We start from the raw sequence: 26,979 nt of genomic DNA, 5'->3' as shown, positions 1-26,979 counted from the left end.
AAGCGCCTTCTTCAGTACTCTTACTTCCGTTTCCGCTTATGTTCGTATGATTAAGGATTTTTTTTTTTTTTTCAACATTTGTTTTTCTCAATGCTTTATCGAAAAGGTACAGAAATAAACAAGTACGGCAACTTTCATTTAACAAACACTGTAACAGTATAATGAGATTGCCAAGGGAACAACAACTTAGCATTAGTGCAAATCATCTCAAAATATAGCACATGGATTTGGTGCTTCAATATAATAAATTCAGAATGGATTGAGATAGAATTAGGGAAAACAAGTCATTAGCAGAATAAAATTAAAAGAATACAGTAAAATAACAAGGCAATAAACATTGATGTCACAAGTGGAAATTCATATTAATTTCAGCAATCCAATTCAGTGGGGAAATTTTTTAAGATATCATACAATTTCTGTGCTTGTATACCTTTAAGAAGGTTTAAAGACCTCATGTGCATTTCAAATTCATACAGGAAAAACAAATAAATTTGGGGGATGATTTCAGTACTCTTGTGGATAAAGAATTTGGCTAGACATAGAATTACATTACAACAGAGTTCATAATTTTTGTTTTGCAAGATCATACCAAAAGTTATATCATCTCTAGAGATAGAAGCTGGAAACAATGAAATTTTGTGTTTGATCCATTTGTGAATATTAAGCCAAAATGTTTGTACTATACCACATGAGAAACACACATGGTCCATAGTTTCAATGTCATTTTCACAAAATGTGCATATATTGTCATCAATATTAAAACGTAGTCTGAGTAATTCTTTAGACGGATAAATGTTGTTCATAATTTTAAAGTGTGTTTCTTTCATTTTGGGGGGTATAGGAAATGTTAGGTACATTGTTCTTAGTTTATCAATTGATTTTTTATCAAATTTATGTAGCATGTCATTTTTGTTTTGTTTGCTGGGAAATAATTTTTCAGTCAGGCAGTTTCTTATAAAGTTATTGTTACATTTTTTGTCCAGGATTAAAATCCCCTGTATTGACAGTGGAGCCAGTTGTGGCATTATAGGTTGGTGTGCCAATATGTTTTTTGTTAGAAATATAAATTCTTGAGTAAGTGCTTTGTGTAAATTAATAAAGTCTAATTTTGAAGGGTTGAATTTATGTTTAGTGCAAAATTGTTGATAATCCAAGAGATTACCACTGGCATCCATTAATTCAACTATAGACCATATATTTCTCTCACACCAATCCTGATAAAATAAAGACTTATTTCGGTATAGTATATATCTATTATTCCAAAGCATAGTAGTGTGGTGTGAGAAGTTATGCACATATAACATTTTCCAATATAATAGAATTTGTTTATGGAACTCTGATAATGATATAGGTAGTTTATTGATATTAAAGTCCGCCATAAGAAGACATCAATCCTCCAATCTTATTAAATAGGGAATTTGGGATACAGTACCAAAATTAGTTGCTATGTTTGATCCAAGATTTCAGCCAGTTAATTTTTAAAGTTCCATTAAGGCAATCACAGTCAATAACTTTTAGGCCACCATCCTTAATTTCTTTAACCATATTGCTTTTTTGGATATAGTGTGGTTTGTTTCTCCAAATAAAGTTTAGGTTGATTTGGTTAATGGATTTTATCAGTTAATTTGGAATGGCATTAGAGTAAGCTGGGTAAATACACCTCGATAGACATTCCATCTTGGTTAGGTAAATTCGGCCGAGTATTGAAAGGTCTCTTTGGAGCCATGAATTTAATTTGGCTTTACTCTCTTTTATTTTGTTCTCTACATTCAAGGATTGACTTTGTTTTTGGTCTTTTGTAAGATAAATACCCAAGTATTTGATTTCTGACTTGATAGGGATATTACAGACGTCTTTTAGTGGTGTATCATGAATTGCAAGTAGTTCACGTTTGTTTAAGTTCAGAGTTAACCCAGAAGCTTGGGAGAATTTTTTTATTTTTTTGATAGTTATTGGAATCTGATGTCTGTCTTTTAGAAATATTGTTGTGTCATCTGCTAGTTGGTTGATGACAATATCAGTACCCAACACATTTAATTTCTTAATGTCATTACAATTTTTAATGTAGATTGCCAACATTTCTGTAACTCAAATGAATAAATATGGTGAAATTGGACAACCCTGTGGGATGCCTACATTAACATTAAAACTGGGGGTGGTGCCATGAGGTAGTATGACACAGCTGTTGATATTCTGATACAGACCACTGACTAAATTCCTAAATCTGACTCCAAAACCTAATTGTTCAAGAACTTGGAAGATAAATGAGTGCTCTACAGAGTCAAACGCTTTATAGAAATCTAAAAAGAAAAGAAACCCATCATCTTCAATTTGATCTCTATATTCAATGATGTCCATTACCAGCCTTATATTATTGTGGATTGATCTCCCTTTTAAGAAACCTGACTGTGTTTCTGCAATAAGATTTGAAATCCGTGTCTGAAGACGAATGGTGAAAATGTAGGTAAATAGTTTATAGTCAGAGTTTCTAAGAGTAATAGGCCTTCTGTTTTCAATAAATCTGGGGTCTTCGCCAGGTTTAGGAATTGATATGATAAGCCCAAGTCTCATTGTGGGTGGAAGAGTACAGGTTTCAAATATCTCCAGAAAAACTTGATTCAACAGTTCTTTTATATCTTCCCAGAAATGTCTGTAAAAGTCTCCTGTGAGGCCATCTGAGCCAGGAGCCTTGTTAAGAGAGACGGCCAATCACTCTGTCCAGTTCAGCCATTGTTATTTCTTTATCACATGTTTGTTTGAAGCTATCTTCTATTTTGGGAATATATTTTTCTATATCCTTTAAGAATGCATGGCAGTCTTCATTAGAAAACTTAGAACTGTAAAGCTGTTTATAGAATTTAAGGATTTCTGAGGAGATTACTTTTGGATCTGTGATTTCTATATTATTAACTATCAAGGAACTGATGTTATTTTTCCCTTGTCTTCTTTTTTCAAGGCCACAAAAGTATGCCGAGTTTTTTCCCCCCTCCTCTATCCATTTAGCCCTTGATCTAATAAAGGCCCCTTGAGCTCTTTGAACATATATTTCATCCAATTTAGGTTGAAGATTTAGAATTTTCTGTTTGTCGTCTTCAGTAGGGTTGAGTTTATTGCAGTAAACATTTAATTGTTTGATAATGTCTAGTTCGTTCTTCTCAAAATCTTTTTTTTTTTATTTTTTTACTAAATGAAATAGTAAATTGGAGTATTTCATATTTTAGAAATTCCCATTTTTTGATAGGTGTTGATAATTCTTCTGAGTTTAGAATTTCTATAATTAGTGATTTAATCTTTTGACAGTAATCATTATTCTTAATTAGACTAGCGTTTAACTTCCAGTATTTGTTTGAATAAGTTCTCCTGTTGTTAGGTTTCACGTGTAGAGAGATAACACTGTGATCAGTTAGTGGAGCAGCAGAGATATCAGAGCTGAGGTCATAGTGGTGTCAATTAACCAGTGGTCAATTCTGGATTTATAATTTGAGTTGAACCATGAGAATTGAAATATTCCTGGATTTAATTGTCTCCAAGCATCAGTTAGGTTTTGGTTATTGCAAAAGTTAGTAAAAGTGTTGTTTGGATGACTTGCAGAGAATCTGGAGGGAAATTTATCATAAAATTCATGATGGACTAGATTAAGATCACCACCAATTATAACTTTATCAGTTGAGTGTATTGATTTAATGTTATCTAAATGTAAGCCAATTTGTTCAAACAGGTTTTTGTTTTCAGTGCTCCCGTTGTAACCATAAATGTTGATTAAAATGAATTTGAAATCATCAAGGGTCATAATAAGTATCAGCCAGTGATCATTATCATCTGCCATATGAGAAATAACCTGAACCTTGAAGTTTTTCAGGAGGATGGCGACCCCTGCTGATCTTGAAGTACCGTGGCTGAAATAAGCTTCATCTCCCCATTGTTTAGACCAGAATGTGATATCTTCAACTTTGGAATGAGTTTCTTGCAGAAAAACTATATTAACATTTTTCCCTTTACAAAACAAAAAAAAGCTTTTCCTTTTAGTTATGTCTCTTAGACCCCTTGCATTAATAGACATGAGAGATTTGTAATTTTTTTAAATGGAACATATAACATAAAACAAACAAAGATTGAGATGAGTTATCTGAACTGTTTTAGAACAAGAATAAAGTGTTATCTAAAGATATTGAACCTTTACAGTAGCAAAACCCTGAGAACATAATTGCTTATCAAAACTCACTTGCTTGCAGGATTAGATATCCCGAGTTATTATGGTATGGTATACTATGGTGTAACTCTTTGACCATTAATGAAAGCATGGGGGCCTCGAAACATAGTCTTAAGTCCTGCCTTCCTCGCTTGTTCAATTTTTGGCCATACAGCTCTTCGTGCCTCTCTGTCAGGTTTGGTGAGATCTTCTGCAAAGCGGATGTTGAGCTCCCTGCAGATGGGGTGTTGTTTGGTGGTACGCCAGAGTTCATCCTTGAAGTGTCTTGCAGTGAATTGCATGATGATCTGGCGAGGACAGTTGGCAGTGTTTGGTCCTAGACGATGCACAGAGTCTAAGATGAAGTCCATGTTCTCTTTCCAGTGTGGAGCGATCTTTCCGATGATGTCCTTGATGATCTGAAGTGTGTTTTCTTCCTTTTCTTCCTTCAGGCCATTTAGTCTTAAGTTCCATCTCCTTTTGTATCGCTCCACCTCTGCAGTCCTGTTTTCCAGCGCTGTGTTTTTCTCCCTGAGTTGTTTCACTTCTAATTCCAATTCTTTGTTTTTTTCCTTGCATTCTTTGATTTCAGCTGAATTAAATTCAACCGCTTTGGCGATGTTGGCCATCGTGAATGTGTTTTGTTTTAGTTCTATTTTGAAGTCCTGCATCGTATTTTGAAGTGTCCCAATTGCCGCCAGGATAGCAGCAGTTGAGGCATTTTCACCTTCAACTGCTACAGTCGTGTTCTCCTCTCCTTTTTGTTTTTTCTGTGGAACTGATGGTTTGGAGGGCGATGTTTAAGTGTTTTTTATGCCTTTGGCATTTGTTTCCATGTTCTCTGGACCACAGTAGTCATGTTGTAGGAGAGCCCTAGCTTTAGCATTGGCGCTAGCTTTAGCCATGTTGTACTGTCCTTGGTGTTATTACAAATTGTCCGGGATTACTTACAGGGTGCTGAATGACTCTGACTTGACTTCGATAGGTTTTACAACCAGCAGAGTGAAGTTTATGTGAGTTTTGAGTCCGTATTATTTGATTTTCGAGGTTTGCTACTCGGAGCTACTTACACTGTGACTGCTCCCTCCGCCATCTTACCCAGAACCCCCATGATTAAGGATTTTCCTTTAGTAAACCGTGATAATTGGTTATTTCGAAGCAGAACGAATTTTAAACTTAAATGTCCATGCTATTTTTTTCACTCTTTTCTGTTTACTCTTGTTGCCATATTCCACATTTCTGTCGGCTTGCACATTATTATTATTAGAAAACATAATTTTGTTGTTGCAAAAGTGGTACCTGTTTATGTCATTTGTATGGGCGTCTGATCAAATGTAATAATATATCATTTAATCAGGGAAATGTCATATTGATTTTTTTTTTTTTTTTAACATAACCATAGATTAAATTACTACTTTAAGGGCTGGATCAACCCATTAACAGACCCCAGGGCAAAAATGAGCAGGGGGCCCCCAATGAATGCACTGGAAAGGCACCTGTGTGTCAGATAGTTTGTGGTAATTTTATCAAACACAAAGTCCACCACGGAATATGTGTCATATAAGTATCAATTGCATTGGTGGTGCATACTACCAAATGAATTTGCAAATAATCAAACTAATTGGCATACAGGAACACGGGGCCTTCAGGGCCCCAGAGGATCAGAGGCCCTAGGACAGTTGCCCTCTTTGCCTAAAAAATATATGTAATACCAAAAACAGCACAGAGACAGGAAAGCCAATATATAATTATTCACACACATCCTAACACACATAATTAATATCCTACCAACAGACTTACACTGACATCAACATCCATGAAGAGTGAGAGCTTGTATAAAGGGTATGTAGTGTATGGTGCAATGGAGCACATGACATGAGAGAAGTGAGAAAAAAGGTGAAGTGGTTAATTTAGTGTGCCTATACATATGTGCATATGTGTACTCCCTCTTTTGATGTGGTCTACAACATAAACAAGGTCAGTCATGAATGAATAATCAGTTGTGTGGGGCGGGTGTATTGTAGCATACACTGGACAGCTGGTTAAACTAGTAAATAGGGGCCCAGGAGCTTATTTTTTATACCATGACCCTACCAGCAGATTAATCCAGCCATGGTTAAGTCTCAACATTTTCTACCACTTACCTGTCTTTGTTATTTGTATTTTCTCTTTTTTGTTTGAAGCATTTTTTATGTTTTAACATATAAAATTACAGTCTTAGTGTCGTTATATTCATCTGACATTTCTTCAATCTTCAGTTTCTCCATAAACTACTTTAAACCTTTGCTCTGAAAAGTTTACAATGGCTACCATTCTTTATGTCTGTTAGAGAAAGTTATTATTATTATTATTATTATTATTATTATTATTATTATTATTATACCATGTTTGTTCTCCTTAGCAATTATGTATTTATGCTGGTCTACCATCTAATACCAGCAACCATAGGCTAAATAGTATTTATAAGTAGTTTTTATAATAATAATATATATTTATTTATTTTGAACTAAGACCAAACAGTATGATCACTGAATTAGAACATGTCAGCAGAACAAAATCACATAAAGTTACAAACTGCTTTTCAGACATCAACATGAAGCTGGGATAAAAGACTGACCTAGACCAAAAAGTCATGAGTTCACATGAGTTTTCTTTGCACATGACATCTGAATTAATGTTTATTAATTAATGTTTAGATATGTTAATAACAATGACACTCTGAAACTTCTAAATAAATAATATATATATAAAAGAAAGTCATGATAAAAACCATACCATTCTTTAATTCAGTACAAAAGGTGGAATACAGGTCTCAAAGACACATGTAAGAGACTATTCACACAGGAAGAGAAAATGGGGCTTTCAGCCAGATTGAGGTCAAACATAAGAAAATATTAAATCTTTAGGTGCAGGTTTCATTGATTTAAAAATCAGATCATTATGCCTGTGTAGATCCAACCAAAAAGCCAACATCACATCTACAGGTGCAGCTTAAAAAATTGAATATCATGAAAGAGTTCAATATTTTTTGTCAGTCATTTCAGAGAGTGAAATCCATATATTATATAGATTCATTACACATAGTGAAATATTGTAAACCTTTATTTCATGTAATTTTGGTGATTATGGCTTACAGCTAGTAAAAACCCAAAATTCAGTGTCACAGAAAATAATATTGTGCAAAAGTTCAATATTGGAAACTCATGGTGTCACACTCTAATCAGCTAATTAACTCAAAACACCTGCAAATGTTTCCTGAGCCTTTAAGTGTTCTCTCAGTCTGGTTCAGTAGGCTGCACAATCATGGGGAAGACTGAGGACTTGACAGATGTCCAGAATACAGTCATTGACACCCTCGACAAGGAGGGTAAGCAACAAAAGTCATTGCTAAAGAAGCTGGTTGTTCACAGAGTGCTGTATCCAACCATATTAATAGAAAGATAAGTGGAAGGAAAAGGTGTGGTAGGGATAACCGCAACCATGAGAGGATTGTCAAGCAAAACCCATTCAAGTATTTGGGGGAGCTTCACAAAGAGTGGACTGTGGCTGGAGTCAGTGCCACCACACACAGACGAATCTAGGACATGGACTACAAATGTTGCATTCCTCATGTCAAGCCACTCCTGAACCAGAGACATCATCAGAAACGTCCTAAACGTCCTTTCTCCTTAAGGAGAAAAAGAACTGGACTGTTGCTCAGTGGTCCAAAGTCATCTTTTCAGATGAAAGTAAATTTTGCATTTCATTTGGAAATCAAGGTCCCAGAGTCTGGAGGAAGAGTGGGGAGGTACAGAAACCAAGTTGCTTGAAGTCCAGTGTGAAGTTTCCATAGGCAGTGATGATTTGGGGTGCCATGTCATCTGCTGGTGTTGGTCCACTGTGTTTTCTGAAGTCCAAAGTCAACGCAGCCATCTATCAGGAAATTTTAGAGCACTTCATGCTTCCTTCTGCTGACGAGCTTTATGGAGATGCTGGTTTAATTTTCCAGCAGGACTTGGCACCTGCCCACACTGCCAAAAGTACCAAAAGCTGGTTCAGTGACCATGGTATTACTGTGCTTGATTGGCCAGCAAACTTGCCTGACCTGAACCCCCTAGAGAATCTATGGGGTATTGTCATGAGGAAGATGAGAGACACCAGACCCAACAATGCAGACGAGCTGAAGGCCACTATCAAAGCAACCTGGGCTTCCATTACAACTCAGCAGGGACACAGGATGATCGCCTCCATGCCATGTCACATTGATGCAGTATTTCATGAAAAAGGAGCCCAAACAAGTCTTGAGTGCATAGAAATCAACATACTTTGCAGAAGGCTGACATTTTTGTTTTAAAAATCCTTTATTGATCTTAAGTAATATTCTAATTTTCTGAGACAATTTTGTGTTTTCATTAGCTGTAAGCCATAATCATCAAAATTACAAGAAACAAAGGTTTGCAATATTTTACTGTATGTGTAATGAATCTATGTAATATATGAGTTTCACTTTCTGAAATGACTGGCAAAAAAAAAAAATTGAACTTTTTCATAATATTGTAATTGTTTGAGCTGCACCTGTATTATCAAGAGAAAATGTTTTAACGACAGATTTGAATTGTGATGACTCTAAGAAGACTGAGGTCCTTTGGAGTATGTAGGATATTGTTAAAAAATTTTTATGACTCTGTGGTGGCATCTGCAAATTTCTACGCAGTGGTCTGCTGGGGCTGTGGGAGCTCAGAGAGGGACAGAAAAAGACTGAACAAACTGGTCAGGACAGGTCGCTCTGTCCTGGACTGCCTGCTGGACAACATTGAGGAGGTGGGTAAGAGATGGATGATCGCCAAGCTGACATCAGTCATGGACAACCCATCCCACCCCCTGCATGAGACGGTGGGGGGCCTAAGCAGCACCTTCAGCAGCAGACTGCTGCATCCAGTCTGTAAGAAGGAACGCTACCACAGGTCCTTCATTCCAACTGCGATCAGACTGTTCAACAAGGCCTTGCTATTACATCCATGCAATATCTTGTGTACTACACATTGTCTTCAATTTCTTAATTTTTTAATCTTTTTTGTCTATGCATATATGTGTTATCTTTTCTTTTCTTATCTTATCTAATTCAAATGAAATTGAGTAAACAATATTGTAGTTCAGGGGATTTTTTTTAATACAAAACAACCGCAAAGAAGAAAAAGAAAAAGAGGAAATGAACACAGTAAAACATGATTTGTAATTGCTCCCATTTTAAAGGCTACAGCAACAGTGCGTTGTCATCATTCAACTTTGTCTGCTACAAAATGCAAAAGAACACAACAAAACCCTCCATCATCCACTGCATGAAGGTGAGATGAAGTTGTAATGTGAAGGGGGACATTATGATGATGTCAGTAGTCTTTTCTTTTACAGACATGTCAAAATGAGGCATTCACCTTTCCACATATCCATGGTCCAGCGTGTTTCTTGCTGGTTGTTGATGGATGCAGCAGGGACTGAACATAGGGTTTTCCAGTTATGGAGCAGATTTTGATCCAATATGTATGCTCTCCTGCTGCACTATGACTCAGCTCCTCTGAAAAGGCTTGCTGCTGAATGACCTTTGGTTTATATCTTACAATCCACTAGTTTTACTTAAAAAATTAAAAATGCTGTAAAGCAATTTGTAATAAACTTGTGCATTATGAAAATTCCTTGATGCAAAAAACAACATGCTTAACTTTAAAATGTCCTGGTATCCATTAAAAGATACCTTAAATTACTTAATCATTCCATACTATAACTTACAGTGTGTCATGACTTTAAAAAGGAAGGAAAAAGAAAGATTTGCAGCATGTTTTTTTTAATCTTTGATGTTCTTTTTCTTTACATGGCATACTTTTGGGTACATTCTTTTGCTAGTCTGTTGTATCTGAGGAGAGAAAAGAAGAGAGAGAAGTGAGTGGAAGATAACCACTGACAACATCAGGTATACACGTGTCAGCTGATGTTGATACTGATATTAGTGGACGATAAGGCACCACCTGAACTCACTTGTCTTTGTCGTTCTTGTAGACATGTGCTATGTCTGGAACTAAGGGGTCATCTGGGTTTGGATCACAAAGCAATGAACATATGGACAATAAAACTGGAATGAAGAGGAATTCAAAATATCACATTAGTTAACGTGCAGATAAAAAATGTTTAAAATGAGCCTACGCCTGATAGATCCTACATAGTCACCGCCAGTGATGATTTCTGTGTCCTCTGCATCTGTCAGCATAGACTGGTAGGCGTGAGGGAAGAGTATAGTGTATGAGATAAGAGTATGGTGTAAGGATTTAAATGCTGAAGAGCACAGCATTCATTAGCTCTATTAAAGCAAAGTTATCAGAATGCAATTATTTGCGAATCATTTTCCACCAGTTATAGTACAAAGACAAAGAGACACACACACACACACACACACACACACACACACACACACACACAAAATGTTATTATTATTATTTTCTTATGTTGATATTAAAACCAGGGAGAGTTCTGGTGCCCCCAAGTAAGATTTTAAATTGTAGGCTATCCTGCAAGTTCATCAAATGAAGGACTGAGGCAGCAATGCCTAAACTGTTTTGCTTGTGAAAAAGGGATGGACATTAAATCCACTGCTATTTTGTTTATTTTTCGTTTCTGTCATGGCATATTTTATATGGTTTATTTACTTACATGTAATGTTGTGTTTTTTTCTGTCTATCCCTTGTGTAAACAGCAAAGGTTTCTAATAAAATGAATGGGTTCAAATAATATCAATTTAATTTGCTGAAATGTAAAAGGAATCTCAAACAAAACAGAGAGATATAAAATTATTACATGTTTGAAATCCCTACCATGAGAATAGGAAGAGCCTCTGAAGACCCATCTAAATGAAACAGAGTCAGTTAAATTGAAGCAAAGATAGGTGGGTCAAGTTTTTTAAGCACCAGGCAGTTGAGCCTCTACAGGGGTGAGTATTTTGATAGCAAGGAGAATTTCATTTAGACTACCAGAACAAATAATTGATTAACATGGTAGATATATAATTTTATCAGGTTTCCTACAAAATGAAAAATGTACTTTAGTTGATGTGTATACTCTAACACTGGACAGAATCATTTTTTTAATCAAAACCGAACTTGGTGCTGTCAAAATTTACACATTATCACATATTGATGGGTGGGGACCCCCTACCGTCAGCTGGAGCACTGTCAAATGATCTTAAATCAGTGTAGTCAGGGCAGACTGTATGGCAAGCCTTTAAGGTAAGTTGTAGGACTGCACTATAAGTTATTCAACAGCTGAGAAAAAGGAGATTAGACTCACCACCTTGTGATTGTACTACATGCCTTTTCCAGTAGCAGTTTACATCCATCTCTGTCCAGAGTCATATATGTCGAGAAGACTTTGAGGGAATTTAGCGAAAGGTATTTAGCGTATTTTTTGGCAAAATGGAAATTATCACTATATTGATCTGTATGATTCCAGTGAATCATTTCCAGTAAAAAAAAAATCTGCTGTCTTCACTTAGAGACCATTTTTACAGAGGAGTGCGGAGGACTGATAGACAACTTCATCACATGGTGCAACAACAATCCCCTGAAGCTCAATATGACGGATGGATGCTTCACACACACAGGGGTGGGGCTCGCGGACAGGCAAGCCAGGCAGTTGCTTGGAGCCCCCTGTCACTAGGGGGGCCCCGGCCACTTATTTACAACAACGATTATTGATAGGCCTGGGCTTTCAGGGACCTCTGTTGGTGCCTGGACCACTAATCTATTTTTTCAGTGTTCATCTCAAATGTCCCAGAAATTGTGCATTCATGTGTGCAAAAACCAAATTTTTGCGGCGTGCACAGGTTGGGTGAGGGCCCCAGGGATTTCTTGCTTGGAGCCCCAAGAGACCCTAGCAACAGCACTGCACACACATCTTCAACCTGGCAACACAGAAGATCTATACAATCACAATATTTTCAAGGTGGACACCAGAGATTAGTGTCATCAATTCAGTATCAGACCACATGTGAACTATGGTTAGAGTCTCCCCTTCTGTTGCTGAGTTAAGGTGTTGAATAATGGACAGAAAAGTGTTTTTGCAGAACATTACAATGTCACGTTTGTGCCAATGGAACAAGGTCAGAGTGACAATGATGGTTGCTCCTAGCAGAAGCAGTACAGTCTCAGCAATGTATATGACGCCGTGTTTTGCTACCTCTGCCATCAACTTCCAAACTAAATTACAATGGGAATGGGACAAGAGTATATTCATAAGTACAAGACGTGATGCAGCACTTAAAAATAGTACAAAATTATCAAATTGAGTCAGATACAAGATTTTGCAAGTGAAGATAAAACACAGGGCCTACATTACACTGTATACACTGAAGAAAATTTATCAAGCACTATCCAAATTGTGTTGGCACGGTTGTGAAATACAAGGTACGCTGATGCATTGTTGCGGTACTGTCCTCTTGGTAAGCAGTTTTGGTTTGCTGTTCTGAAAAGCTTTTCATGTCTTCTTAATATAGATATCAAACCTAGCCAGGTAACTTGCATACTAGGTGTGAAAATGGCCAGTGTGCAACCAAAAATTGTAAATAGTGTGTATAGCACTGGCCTTTTTAATCAATCAAGCAGATCATTGTAATGAACTGGAAGCAATGTAAACCATAGTGTTTCAGTATGGAGAAGTGGCGTATGGACTTCATGGACTTTCTGTCAATGGAACAGGCTGGAAGACGATGATGGGCTTGGTGGACTTGATGGACCCTGGAAGGGTATTGGATCTTGTGTTGAGAAAGCTTAAACAAATTCTATATTACTGATTCTCTGTTTTTCTACTCTGTACCCCCCTATGCATTTTATACAGGGTCCCAACCTTTTCTTTTTCTGGAGTCAGGGTTGTATATGTATGCATGTATATATGTATGTATGTTCATTGTATATACTGTTTACTGCCTGATCATTCTTTGTATATATTGTTTATTGAACATTTTTGCACTACTTGATCAGTCTTTTGTTTCTTTGTCCTCATTGAGCTGTTTGTCTGTTTGTCTATGTAAGTACATTGTGTTCAATGTTTGCAATGACTGGAGTCAAATTCCTTGTATGTGCACACATACTTGGCCAATAAAGCCAATTCCTTAAGAATTGGGGCCAGAGGTGGTTGGGTTTAAAGTTAAAGATGACGATAGAAGAAGATACATTTCTTTTCTATTCAAGCAATATTATGTTTTTATTTCCATCCTTAACAGTTTTGAAATAAGAAAAGGGAAAGGGCCCAAAGCAAAAGTTTTGGCAACCTGTATGGTCAGTACTGAGCAATACCCCCTTTGGCAAGTATCACAGCTTACAAATGCTTTTCTGGGAGATTCTTGGCCTGTCTTTGTCTGATATCAGACAGAATTCATTACACTCTGTTCCCACCTTTTATATGTGACACTTTTTTTTTCTTTTTTACCCTTTTCTATAGGTAACGCCCTGTGTTCATACTTAATTCCCTAGACTGATTTAGTTAAATCCCTAATCATGTGTTTGTCTTCCTTTCAATAACTATATCATCCCATCTCTGTGGCTTGATGACTACGATGGCTACACCAAACAAAAATCACAAAACTATCTCCAAAACTTAACAATAACATCAAGAAAATAAAAAGGTTCAAACCAACATTAATAACTGTTGGTTTACATCGATGTTCCCTCTGTGTGATACACCAAATTTCGTGTGGCATATTTTATAAAAATTACAACTTGGACCAATGTTACTCCTCATTAAATCTATGTAACTTTGGTGAGATTTTGGGCTTTTTGGCAGGCACATCATCCCTCTCAAGTTCCTCCTCTCTTCTTCTTTCTTCTGGTTTTTCTTCTTCCTCCTCCTTCTTTTTTGTCTTCCTTCTTCTTCCTTCATCTCCTTCTTTTTTCTTTCTTCTTCTTCGTCTTCTTCTATTTGCAGGAGCCATCTGAATGAATTGCCTCTCATCACTAAATGTTACAGCTAATGTTTTACATACTGCCACCTGCTGTACTGGAGCAGAATGTAGCAAACATATGAAATGGTGGTTATGCTTCCTGTCAACATCACAGCAAAAAACTTTTTTTGCTTGCTTGTTTGTTTGCTTGTCTTTTAGAAAGGTTAAAAATAGGGGAGACTGACTTTAAACTGAAGGACAGTGAGAGAGAGAATGGTAAAATATTGGAGAATCCTGACAAAAATGGAAGGGATGACAGGGATGCTGAGACTACAACTAATATAATACACTTGTCTTGCTTAAAATGTTGAAGACAATGTTCCATATTTACGTCTCTGCTCCAAAAATCAGTTCACCTTTACCATTCACAGAAATGGAAATTCTGACCAGGGTGGACACAAACGTGACACATACACTTACTATGGTACAAAACACGTACAACAAAACCACATGAATACATGCTTTAACATTTTGGAATGAAACCCTACACAAATACATACAATATTTTGATGGACCGGCACAGAAACAAAAGAAAAACAAATTATTAAAAATACAACTCACCATTACGCTGAATGTAGTTGTTGTAATTAGTGAGAGCCCTGTGCTTGTTTCTCTACAACGAGAAGGCTTCATTGCCTCATTTGCGAGCCTGTTGCCACATATTACGCAGAGCAGGCTTGGTGCGTGAGAATCACCTGAAGTGATAAACCTGTATTTTAAGCAGGACTGCTGATATTGTCTCTTAAATGCAGCTTTCTGTTTCTTCGAAGTTGTAGGCTCTTCTTCTGTCTCATCATTTGGCCTTTTCCTTTTCTGAAGAAACACTCCAAAAACTTTTGTTTTTTACTAAGTTTTGCTAGCTTGTGGGTTTACTTTTTTACTATCGTATCACGTGACCAAGACGAGCGGTTTGACATGTGTACAGAGGCACAGGCAGATGCACCTGATTTTCAAAATAAAACTTCTTTCAGACTCTGACGATCAATAAAATATTTTTTGTTCAGTCTCTCTGTGCGGCCCGGTACCAAATGGCCCACGAACCGTACTGGTCTGTGGCCCGGTGTTTGGGGACTGCTGATTTATAGCATTTAGGTCACCTCCTTGGTGTCTCCAAACCCAATGTTGGGCTTACTCAAAAATGCTGCTTCTTAAAATACAGACAACATAACACAACTTACATAAGATCAAAATGACACAATGGTGTTGTTTTTGCAGTTAGATTTGACATAGTGATAGCAACAAGAGACAGTAGTTACCTTTAGACACTGTTAGTGCTGGAGACCATTGTGACCGTAGAATGTCCAAACAGATACTCCCATTGCTGTTTATATTTGGGTGATAAATCTTTGTTGTAAATGCTACCTGCAAAAAAAAAAGAAAAAAAAAAAAAGTCAAGTTTCATTCACACAAAGCTGTATCAGCAGAAAAGATGCTCTCCCCCACTTACTGTACAAGTGTTTGCCTTGTCATGAGGTCTTTTCAAACAGCAATCTTAATCTAAGTAAAGTGTACTGTTTATGTATTTTTCACTTTTTCTCTGGTGCTATCACTGCAGAACGAAGAGGAAACTTGGGTACAGAATTGTTGTGAACACAAACTACAGCAGTAGTAGTAGTCATTTATTTTTCAGTATCATGCACCAAAAGATGCTCAGTTCATATGGGCTTACAAGACACGACGAACATAATAAAACAAGAGCAATAACATAATGACAGTTAAAGCAATGTCAGTGTCAAACAATGTCATACCAAATATGAACACAATCCTGCTCCTTAGACATCACAGCTATAAAACATAACTTAGGCACATCTGAGACAGTCTCTGCCTTCAACACATCAAACATAAAACATTCTCCTATGCTGTTGGTAAGTATGTAACACAAACTGAGCTACATAAAACACTTTGTCTGTAAACAGATACTGAAGTCTATATTCATGAGACACAGAAAACAAATCAGGACATTCTGCATTTGATGCCAGCAACACATTTCCAAAAAGTTGGGACAGGGTCATGTTTACCGGTGGAATGTTTACATGCCCTACATGCCCTAATTATCCATTACATCTTGTGCAATTTTTAATTTTTTTTTTTTAAATGTGCAATTACACTCTATTTATTATTCATATTAGCAACAGTATTTTTCAGAAACTGTACATATTGTACATATACATACACACATGCAATTCAATTTATTTTTATAGAACAGTATTCCTCAAGTACAATTTCACCATATTCGTAGTTTTTCTCATAAGAATATTGGCAATAGTGTTTTTATGGGCAGTAGTATTTTTATGGAAACTAGTATTTTTATAATCTGTACATATGTTCATATACATAGTTGATTTTTTATTTGGTATCCTTTATAGTATTTATCTTGATCCTTCTGTGCCACTGTAATAATGCATGTAATACATGCTGGCTGTAACGACTTAATTTCCCCGGTGGGGGATCAAAAAAGTCTTATCTTATCTTATCTTATCTTATCTTATCTTATCTTATCTATATCTAGCAGATATTGAGGTAAAATGATCATTTCCAGATAACTGTCCATAACACAGCATTTGGGGCCCTTTCTACCCACATTTCACCCTGTTCATGAACATTGAACAATATCTAAGCTAACTCTGGGTGGAACATTCATATCACTTTGACTAAGACAGTCTTCGAGCTGCCCTATTCACACTCCACAGACATAAACAGCACCAACATGTAATAAATTATTAATCTGAACCAATAGGTGATTATACAGGACTCAGCCTGTAATGTCTTCGGGGGGAATAGCAGGAGAAAATTATAAAGCTGAATGCTTGAACTGTCAACCAATTATGACATCCATTGATTTATCAGTTAAACTAGCCCTGCATGACCTGAACATTTTTTTTATTTTACCAAAATAAAAGAGCCTAAGTTCAGGGTTCATATGCATCCATCCATTTATACTCCAGTGCACAGGAGTATTGTTGATTGATTGATCAGGACTTATGAGTTTGACAGATCTTCAGTTCTCTGTTCCCCATCTCGGCTGTCTACACATGTGAGGCGTTTTCTTACTTTCCTGTACCCTGTGATGTAAAACTGTCTCCCTGAGGGTCATTCATCCAACACAGTTCAATTCAATCAGTCTTTTGGTGTGAGATCTTGGCTTGATTGAATGTAAATTTCCTGAAACTTCTCATTACTGTTCAGCCTTTGTTTCCTGAGTGACATATCCACCTTATCCTGCAGAGGGCCAAATTCCACCTTTATCACACCAGGCCACTCCCCCCTTTGTCTCACACCCCATCTACATCTGGTATTTAAGTGGGATCTGTATGTGGATACAGTATCCAGGTGATACATGATCCAATCCTTCCTTTGTGTTTCACCTGGTACTTTTAATGTGTTATCCTCATTGAGATTGAGTCTCTGTCCTCCAGTGCTAATGTTTTGCGAGTAGCTGAGTTACGGGAAACTTTATATACTTTGTGAAACATTGTTGCTGACAATTTTTTTCCACACAGTTCTGTTAAATAATGCACTTTTGATGCTTTCATTCTCTTTTAGCCTTCTCGCTTGCTCACTCTCTTAATTTGAGCAACCTATAGTTTATGTTAGTTATGTAGCCTGTGGATGGCAGCACATTGTGCGGATTCATCTATAATTGCCTAAGATTCGAATACAATGCAAGTCAACACAAAAATGTCATATTTTCTATTTTCACCAAACAGTTATAGAACACCAAAGTCATAGGTGTGCTCAGGCAGCTATCTTGCTCCTTACTCTACAAGATGGCCACTACAGGTAAAACCCTGAAGAACAGAACATCAGAACATCTTCAAGCTCAATTTGACACTTTTCAAAAAATATTTTCAAAACTTCTTTAATGCCAGTTTGAATTTAGGGTAAGGGTTAACCCTCTCTCTCAACAGCGCTGGTTATATCTAACGAGGCATCAGTTATTTGAGTTTTAATGCTGATGTTTTGATAACCCTGCACAGTGATTAACTGGTGTTATTTTCAGAGTGCTAGGCAGCTGCTGAGAGGAGCCCAAGGCTGCAGATTGTTGGGACAAAGTTTGGGGAGTATGAGTACTTATAAAGCTTTGAAATTTGCATCACCTGGCCTTTCCTAACAATAACTGAGATCAAGCCACAGCCGTAATAAGCTACATAAGGTCAGAGACCTTGGTAAAAGTTATCCGAGAACTCAAATTTCTTGGGGTTCCCTAACTTTTGCATTGAGCTGTGTTTTTTCACTCTAAATTGTACAATTCAAAAATAACACACTAATCTTGGTAAAAAAAAAAAAATACTGAAAATAATGTATAGTCTTCAACTTTATGGTTTTATGAGATCAGTCCATCTTGTACTTATTTATCATAATATATAATAATTGCCAATCCTATGTGACATATCCTCAATTTAAAACAGTACATGGACAATACATTTAATAGTCAATCTGATAAACTTCATTGAGTTTATTAAATATATGCTTATTCTGAATTTGATGCCAGCAGCATATTTCAAACAAATTGGGACAGCAGCAACAATTCAAAAGACTGGGAAAGTTGTGGAATGCTCCAAAAACACGTGTTTGGAACCTTTCACAGGTAAACAAGTTCATTGGTAACAGGTGATAGTATCATGATGGGTATTAAAGCGGTATCATCAAAAGGCTCAGTTGTTCACAAGCAAGGATGGAGTGACCGCTTTGTGAACACATGGTTGTATAAAGTATATTATTCCTTCGGTAGCAGACTGCTGCATCTAGTGTGCAAGAAAGAACGCTACCGCAGGTCCTCCAACCCAACAGCTGTCAGACTGTTTAACTCCAGCATCATGTAATGTAGCACTGTGTTGATGATGTCTTTCTCAATTGTATATTATAAACCCACTCTGTTTTGCAATACTGTTATCAGTGCTCATATATGCTCACATTATCCCTTTCCTCTGGTGCATTTTCTAAGTTGTATATTTCTCTCAACTGTGCATTAACACTATTATTATCCATATTGGCAGCAGTACTTTATAAACTGTATATATTGTGCATATACATAGACCTAGTATTTGTCAAGTGCAATACAACTTATGACATAGTTTTTTTCTCATAAGAATAATGGCAATAGTACTTTTTATAGCAGTAGGATTTTTATGGCATGTAGTATTTTTATAATCTGTACAAATGTACATATACATGGTTGTTTGTGTATTCTTTATCCTGTACACTTTTTTCTCTTGACCCTTTTATGCCACTGTGGTTGCTCTTTGTAAAACTTCCTGACTGGAACAACTGAATTTCCATGGGATCCATGTTTTACAGAGCGTCACAACTTTTTGGGAATCAATGTTATAGTATAATAACACTGCAAATGGAAAAAGTGAAACAAAAATTATCCTTAAATCTTCAATTAAAATAGATTGTCTTCAAATGAAGTATAATGTGCAAAACATGCACCTAAGGCTGCTTGGAAATTCTGCCAATTAGAGGGATAAAGTAGCTATCCTGCTGGCCTTGCATGCACAAACATCACAGAAAGCAGACTTCAGTGCTGACGTTTGGCAGGTCATAATACTGCCACTTGTGCCTTTCAGAAGCTGCAATGGTGGCTAAGATACACAGGCATTTTTTTGTTTTTGCTAAATGGCTTGCCCAGAGAAAGCTAACCTGATGCAGCTTCCACCACGTGAGAGGATCACTCTCACTGTCTGCCTGTGGACACTGTAAGTAGCTGTTAAGATCAGCCTCAGTTGTCTCTCTGTCTCTGACAGTCCTGTCTTGTCAGTTGCTTTCTTCTTAAAAATGCTTTTAAGTATCTTCTTTGGTTTCTCTGCATGACTTGCTGTACATTGCAGCTGATCCTGAAGCTTGCAGAGCTGTTTCAGAGGCGGATGTGCCAGTCTGCTCTGGCAGAAACGAGTCCATGTCTGCTCAGGCTTTCGTGACCTGGATGTCTCCTGGGCCCATGTACTGAATGTGAAAGCATGGGTCAAGGATAGTTTTTAAACTTATCAGTTTCACAACCTTCATACTTGCTGTTCAAGCACTCCAGTGCTGAGTTCTTTATTGTCTTGGTGAGGTCTGTGTCCTGCAACTGAAGTTCAGGCTTCAGGCATGAGGCACTAAAATAGTCCTCAGGAGACAGAGCATTTGTGATTCCAGAAGAGGATCAAGGGCCTTGCTCAGAGTCAGGAATTTCAATGTCTTGTCACACAAAGTGCCTTGTTGACCTGATGGAGAGAGAGAGAGAAGTTAGGCAATTAGAAATTATATTTTTTCAATATCATTATTAGCTGAGCACGAAAATAAAATGATAGATTTTTTAATACACTTTTTACCCCATGAAACTATACAGTATTTCTATAATCACTACAGTGATTTGATGTGTCAATATTGAGCTTATTTTAGGCAAGGTCATGGTATTTTTGATATGGCCATGATATCAGTAATATGTTATTGTAAAGCCGTGACACTTATATAACACCCTTGTGAAAGCAATTCTAGAATTACATAGTTCAGGGCTGTTATCTAAACTCGCTCACCTTTCATAGTCTTAAGATTACGTACATCAAGGGGGATCTGTTAAACCTCAAAGCAGGATGCTATGTCCTATTTTAACATCTGGATTAATATCTCATAGGAAGGAATAAAGGAAAATTACCAATGGCAATGTGAAGATGATGGCCGAAGCATGACAGTCTCATCCAGTTATTCAGTGTGACAGCTTTGACAATGTCTGCTCCACTATCCGTTGTCACAGACACTCGTTTCTCTTCTTTGAGATGCCATGGCTGGAGAAATTGCCTCATAGCATTTGCTATATTGCCCCCTGTGTGGTCCTCAGGAAAGTTCATCTCAAGGAGCTGCACTGCTTCCATTCACTGTTAATGTAGTGCCCGGTCAGGCTTAAATCTGGCTTTGTAGTTGTGCTTGACCATATGTCCGTGGTCGAGGTGTAGGAGTCCACAGAAGACAGTGAGGCTGCTCCTTATCACAGTATTCTTCATACATGTCCAGGAGTGCTGTCTTTGAAAAAATATTTCCTTTTAGGAAGCGATATCTACTGTAAGGTCCAGCTTTTTAATTAGTTGTTTGAAACTTCTCGACTGTTTGGATTGGCATATCTTTCACCAAACAAAATGTGAGGGCTTCAAAAATTTCCTTCCAGCAACTGCTATTTCTGTTATTCCGAGTAAAACTTTAGAAAGATTCAGTGATGCTATGATGAGTTTGTGTGCTTGGTTTTGAACTCACATTAGCTGTTGAGCTCTCCTCATGCTTCTGCTTAAGGTGGTGAAATATGTTGGTTGTATTTGTACAACTTTTGTTGTTACGTTCTTCTTTGCACTTCTTACATATTACCACGGTTTACATGGTACATCAAACCTCTTGTAATCAAACCACTTCCACAATACTGAAGTCACTCCCCTTTTTGGAACAAACTCCTCCACTAAGGAGCCAGTAGCTATGTTACTTTCACTTTCAGTCATGTTTCTGTTGTTGCTCGGCATAACGGCATGATGTCATTATGTCAAAGAGGAAAATTTTCATCATCAGGATATAATTTATTTTTTTTTTAATGATTTTTAAAATTATACTGGTTTTGATTGTGAACAATATAATGTGGCACACCCCTAGCCTCAATAAACTAAAACTGGTGGTGTATTTGTAATCTTACTATGTTGTTAGAAAAGTTTAGAGGGAAAAAAGGAAAAGAAAATTTGGTGCACATGCGTACATCTAAAACTATGCATCTGGAACGTCTGTATACATGTCTAAACTCAAAGAAAGCTGCAAGTAGCAAGCAATCATCCCATTCTGTACATGCACATTCTTAATGAGCACTGCACTCTTCCATTAAAATTATGGAATGTACAACTTGTCAGGACCCTTACATAATTTATGATATAGAGACATTTTCTGGCCCAGACGGTTTCCTGGATGCACAAGATGATAAACATGATAAAATTGCACAGTATGACAAGACAAAGCTTTAAGTAACCACACTAGCTCTTACCTTTGGTGGCTTGAATGGGTAGTCAGTGGGGAAGTGGATTGTGAGAAAGAAAACTCCTCCTTGGTAAGGACTGTCACCCTGACATGAAGAGGTGAGACAATGCAGTCAGCAACAGAACCAAATGACTGGCAATCAACACATTACGGTCACCTTCAGTGAGAAATGGGGCCTGTGTCAAGCAGTTCAACTTGGGCTCTCTTTAAGTATCTGGATTCCAAAGCCTAACACTACTGATAATTTTGGTTAACCGCTGTCACAAAGCTGGTTACCAACTGCTGTATGAGTGTCCATTGAAGAAGTGAAGTTTGTAATTACAGGCCAATCACTGACATCACTGACCAGGAGTAGTACTTTAAAATGTGATTTTAGTGTGTTACTCCCCATAGGACATTATGGCTATGCAGCAGCAGAAAGTAATAGATGGCAAGGTAAAATATGCAGACTATAAACATACAACTAAAACAGAATTGTGCAAACATATCAATAGTAATGCATATCAATAGTATCAGTGTCACAGATTTTGATTGGTTGCCAAGCTTCAGGAACACAGGTTTTATCTACTATGTACACCTGCAGAAAGCCAGGCGTAAGCAGTTGATCATAGAGGCTGTACTCACTCTCAGTTTGACTTGACTAAAAAGTAGTTTAGATAATCTGGATAAACTGTTGGTCTGTTCAAAACTCTTTGATCCTGACTGAAGGCTTGTATTTATTGGTATTTACTGCCTGTTACTGTAGTGAATAAAATGTATTATTGATAGAATCAATGACCGCAGCTGTGAAAATAAAACTGAAGTTGTAATTAACCATAGTTTTCCTTCAAACATTCAAACATAAATGTCACACATTATTGGAAATGATTAACTTCTGTTATCAGATCTGTGGCTCTGGAGGTAGAGCGGTGTGCCACTAATCAGAAGGTCTGTGGTTCGATCCATGTCGAAGTATCCTTTGGCAGGATACCCCAAAATGCTCCCACTGCTGTGCCATTGGTGTGTGAAAAGATAACGCCCATAATGAGCAGGTGGCTTAGCTAATTGTGTGTGTGAATGAGTGAATGCAGACTTGTGTTGTAAAAGCACTTTGACTGGTTGTCAGACTAGAAAAGCGCTATACAAATACAGTCCATTTACCATATCTTAAAAAAAACAACAAAACAAAACATAAAACATTAAACATAAACATAAACATAAAAGGCCTGTTTTAAAACTCATTCTGCTATACATGTGTCATTTACTTTTAAATAATTTTAAAAGACAGCAAAGTGATTCTGTTCGTCTGTGAATATGTTGCTGTACACTTGTTATGACTCATCACCTCACTGTAAATTCAGTTATAGTCTATAAGAACAATGACCTCAATGTCTGAAATGCCTGAAATGCAGTTGTGTTTTGTAGATCACTGTAGGGACAAATTCCAGTTAAACGTAAGCCAGCTATGTGATACGACAAGGATAACCCGATAGACAACGCTTCAGTTTCTCAATTATGAATGTCAGCTAAAATGTTCCCCTAATACAGCAACTATTTGGCAGGCTTTCTCAAATAGAACTGTAGTTTTGTACTGTGCTGCACTGTGAATCCCAAGTGCGCTCAGTCTCCAGAGAGCAGCTCCACTACTAAAAGTCACTGGTTCGGTATAGTTAGTTCCGTTTACAATGTAAAATGTAAAACTACCCATGGCTACTATGAGAACATTTCTAATGAAGCACAAGCACAGGAGTCTGTGTGAGAAGACTGAAAGCTTTAAGTGATGGCATGATACTCACCGGACCCATTATGGTCGCCTGCCAATGAAACACTAGAAACAATTAGAGAGAAAGAGAAGGAGAGAGGCATAGGAGAACGTTAGCTGTACGGTCACATACACAATGCTCATCAGACATCATCCATCAGTTGCAAGATATGCATCTACAGAAGCTTCTACCTCTGCCAAGCATTCTCTAAAGTTTGTTAGGTACAGGTGACTTTCAGTATCAATTCTGACTGCCTTCAGTTCAGCAGTAAATTCAGTCTGTTTGTGGTCCAACCTCAGTTCGATACAAAACTAGCTATACAAGTACTTCAGATAAGGTTAATAGGTCAGCAGTTGATTATTTATGATCAGATTGTGAGTGATCTTTCCTGATCTTTTTAACATGGAATGTATTTGGACTAGAATCTTCAACACCTCTTTCTTTCCTAACTATGACTGCCCTTCTTATCAACAAAGTTGAAAATACCAAAACAATTTTGCTGTCTCTTTGTCTAGGATCAAGAGTTAGTCTACAATTGCCTTATTTGTAGGTTTTATGCAAATCTGTGGAAACAGTGGGATATTTTGTTTCGAGAGCATTTTTTGTCACGTGTGCATGATTACCACATATTACCCTTAAAACCCGGACAGGCAGTAGGAAGCACCCACTTTCTAATACACTCAGGTGAGAAATTGTGACATGAAAGGTGTGTGTACTCACAGTCATCCCCCACTGGTCCAGCAGAGCACTGTGCTGGAGGGTCTCTCTGCAGGTCCTGCAGCTCCTGCTCAACACAGCAGAAACACTGCTGTTAATTATTCTGCTAAACAGGTACAATCAAATGCAATACTCCTTTTCATCAGAGGAAAAATTACATCTCTTTATGCACTTAGTGCTTCTCTATTTCACACAAACAGATACCAGCCAAAAAGTTTGACAAAAAAATTCTTCAGTGGATGGAGTAGTAAATGTAAGCGTAAACTTCTTTTGGAAAACTACTGGTTCCAAGATCTGCTTTCACTTCATTTGCACTATCTTTCTTCTTCTGACTGATGTTAGTGCCACCATAGCAACATAATTTTGTTAATATTGCAATTAATTAATAAACATTTTTAGATAGCATTAGTGTGAAACGCGTAGTCCAGCACTCCCCGTCTGGTAAATTCCCATGTCCGCAACCCTAACTTTTAAAGCAGGTTTTCTGTTATACATTTGTATTTTCTCAGCCCAAACTGATATCTCTGACATCATTTGGGTTATTTTCTCAGATGTTAGAAAGCTTCTCCAAAGCCCCAAGAATGAAAGCTGTTTTCACAGGAGGAGTAGTACTAACACTCTCTAGTACAATCTTAATGTGTAAAGTTGGTGGAGTGCCACAAAATACAAAATACAAAATACAAAATGAATGAATTTGGTAAATTTGGCTTATTTTGTAAACAAAGAAAAAGATTTTTGGAGAAAAGCAGGTTAGCAAAGTAAAGTTTCTGTACTGATGTTGCTGGTGTCAACAACATTCACACAATACTCAGCCCTAATCCTTGAAGAGTAAATCTTTAAATGTTTGGATGAATAATTTCATTCTTACATCACCAAAAATAGGCCATCATTTGCAAAATATGAAAAATATAGGTGGGTGTTGTAAGACTGTAAATGTAAATAAATTAGTTAACATGTTAATTTATGAGGCCACTAATGAAGGAGCAACAGCTACATCAGGGAACAATGATCTGGGTGTGGTGGCTAAAAAAAAAAAAAGGTTAGCTACATAGGGGTATTGGTTTGTATCAGTTTTCACAGTGCCAGTTCACCAATTAGCAGACACTCTTTAATGATGTTTCAATAGCAAATAACGTCCCATTTTCTCTTGTTACCCTAAACCCCCCTCTACTGTCCTCCTGCCCTCAGGTTACTTCCTGGTTGGAAATGAGTATCATGAAGGAGAAGAGTTTTCAAGATCTTTCCTCAGAGCTACACCCACGTCAAGACTTTTATAAAATGCACACAAGTTAGCTAAATCACATATCATCTCATAACATTATACTTTCTACTTTCTAATGCAAATTCAAGCATCGATGAGGACTTGTTGTTTAGAAATATCTGATACTTCAGTGGTGTCTATCCACTTTTAATATTCTATTAAGGCAGTTACCTCTGACAGCACAGACAGTTAACTAATTAACAGGGGTATGATAGCAAAACAAGAGAAACAATTACAAATTAAAAGCATTTTGTTTTGTGAAGTAACTTACCTGGTAATGGCAATACTTGTCCCCCACCAAGAGGACAAATACAACAGGCTGTTGTCCCATTACTTAGACAAGTTAAGGCACACACTTAGTGGCAGCTTCGAAAACACTGACAGATTATCATGGAGGCAACAACAGTAATTGACGTTATTAAGCTAACTTGGCTACTTGTTAGCGAGCTAGCACGAAACTTTGAAGTTGTGAGGCTTGTGGACGTGCTTTGAGAGGTGTCAACAAAGATATTATTTACAAAAACGTTACAAAGTGTAGAATGAGTTATTTTAATACAGGGATAACGTTGAAATATTTGTTGAAAAACCTTTTTTGCGGAACTTAATTCTATGGTTAGCCTTTGCTCGGCCAGTTAGCTACCATTATCTTGCAACCATAGCTAGCTAATCAAACATACCTTCTGTATTCTTTTCAGTGCCATGTTGACAAATGCAGTTCGCTCCTCAACTCACTTCGATTCGCTCTTTATTTGAATGTCAAGACTATTGAGGCGAAGTCAATGGTTGTAGTTTATTCCCTGAGAATTTCAACACCCAGGGGTATGTTTGTATTTTCATAAAACCTATTTTGTTTCCGCTTTCTTCTGTTTACGATCGCTCCGACGAAGTGGATCATGGGAAACGTAGTTCTGAATATTGCAGTTGGGTGAAAAGGATAATAAGCCGACATCCATGGGAATGACAGTTGAAGTACTTAAATTTACATGTCTCAATATCTGACTTCAAGTTTTGTGTACATTCTGACTGCAAATAATAAGACTCAAACCACAACAGACAATACAAATTATGACACAAAAATATACCACACACATAATAGGCTAAATTATGCATCAACCACAAATAAAAA

The 26,979-nt window shown here is 37.1% G+C and overlaps 1 protein-coding gene across 1 annotated transcript; it reads right to left on the bottom strand.

Moving 5' to 3' along the window:
- Positions 1–6,954: 6,954 nt before the first annotated feature.
- Positions 6,955–26,741, bottom strand: ube2d1b (ubiquitin-conjugating enzyme E2D 1b). The gene is made up of 7 exons (XM_076759696.1): positions 26,531–26,741; positions 24,596–24,659; positions 23,909–23,940; positions 22,141–22,218; positions 15,404–15,509; positions 10,199–10,292; positions 6,955–10,076 (listed from the first exon to the last, which is right to left on the bottom strand). The coding sequence occupies exons 1-7, from the start codon at positions 26,552–26,554 to the stop codon at positions 10,031–10,033; spliced, it is 444 nt and encodes a 147-aa protein (XP_076615811.1). The 5' UTR covers positions 26,555–26,741; the 3' UTR covers positions 6,955–10,030.
- Between the last annotated feature and the right edge of the window lie 238 nt (positions 26,742–26,979).

The sequence above is a fragment of the Chaetodon auriga genome, chromosome 20, assembly GCF_051107435.1.
Source record: "Chaetodon auriga isolate fChaAug3 chromosome 20, fChaAug3.hap1, whole genome shotgun sequence".
Taxonomy (NCBI): domain Eukaryota; kingdom Metazoa; phylum Chordata; class Actinopteri; order Chaetodontiformes; family Chaetodontidae; genus Chaetodon; species Chaetodon auriga.
This window is presented reverse-complemented; position numbering and strand designations above follow the sequence as displayed.

Coding starts and splice junctions, on each gene's coding strand:
- ube2d1b (XM_076759696.1), bottom strand. CDS start 26,554: ATGGCACTGAAAAGAATACAGAAG. Junction 22,219..23,908: donor AGGCGACCATAATGGGTCCG/GTGAGTATCATG, acceptor TCTTCATGTCAG/GGTGACAGTCCTTACCAAGG. Junction 15,510..22,140: donor ACCCATTCAAGCCACCAAAG/GTAAGAGCTAGT, acceptor TTTTTTTTGCAG/GTAGCATTTACAACAAAGAT.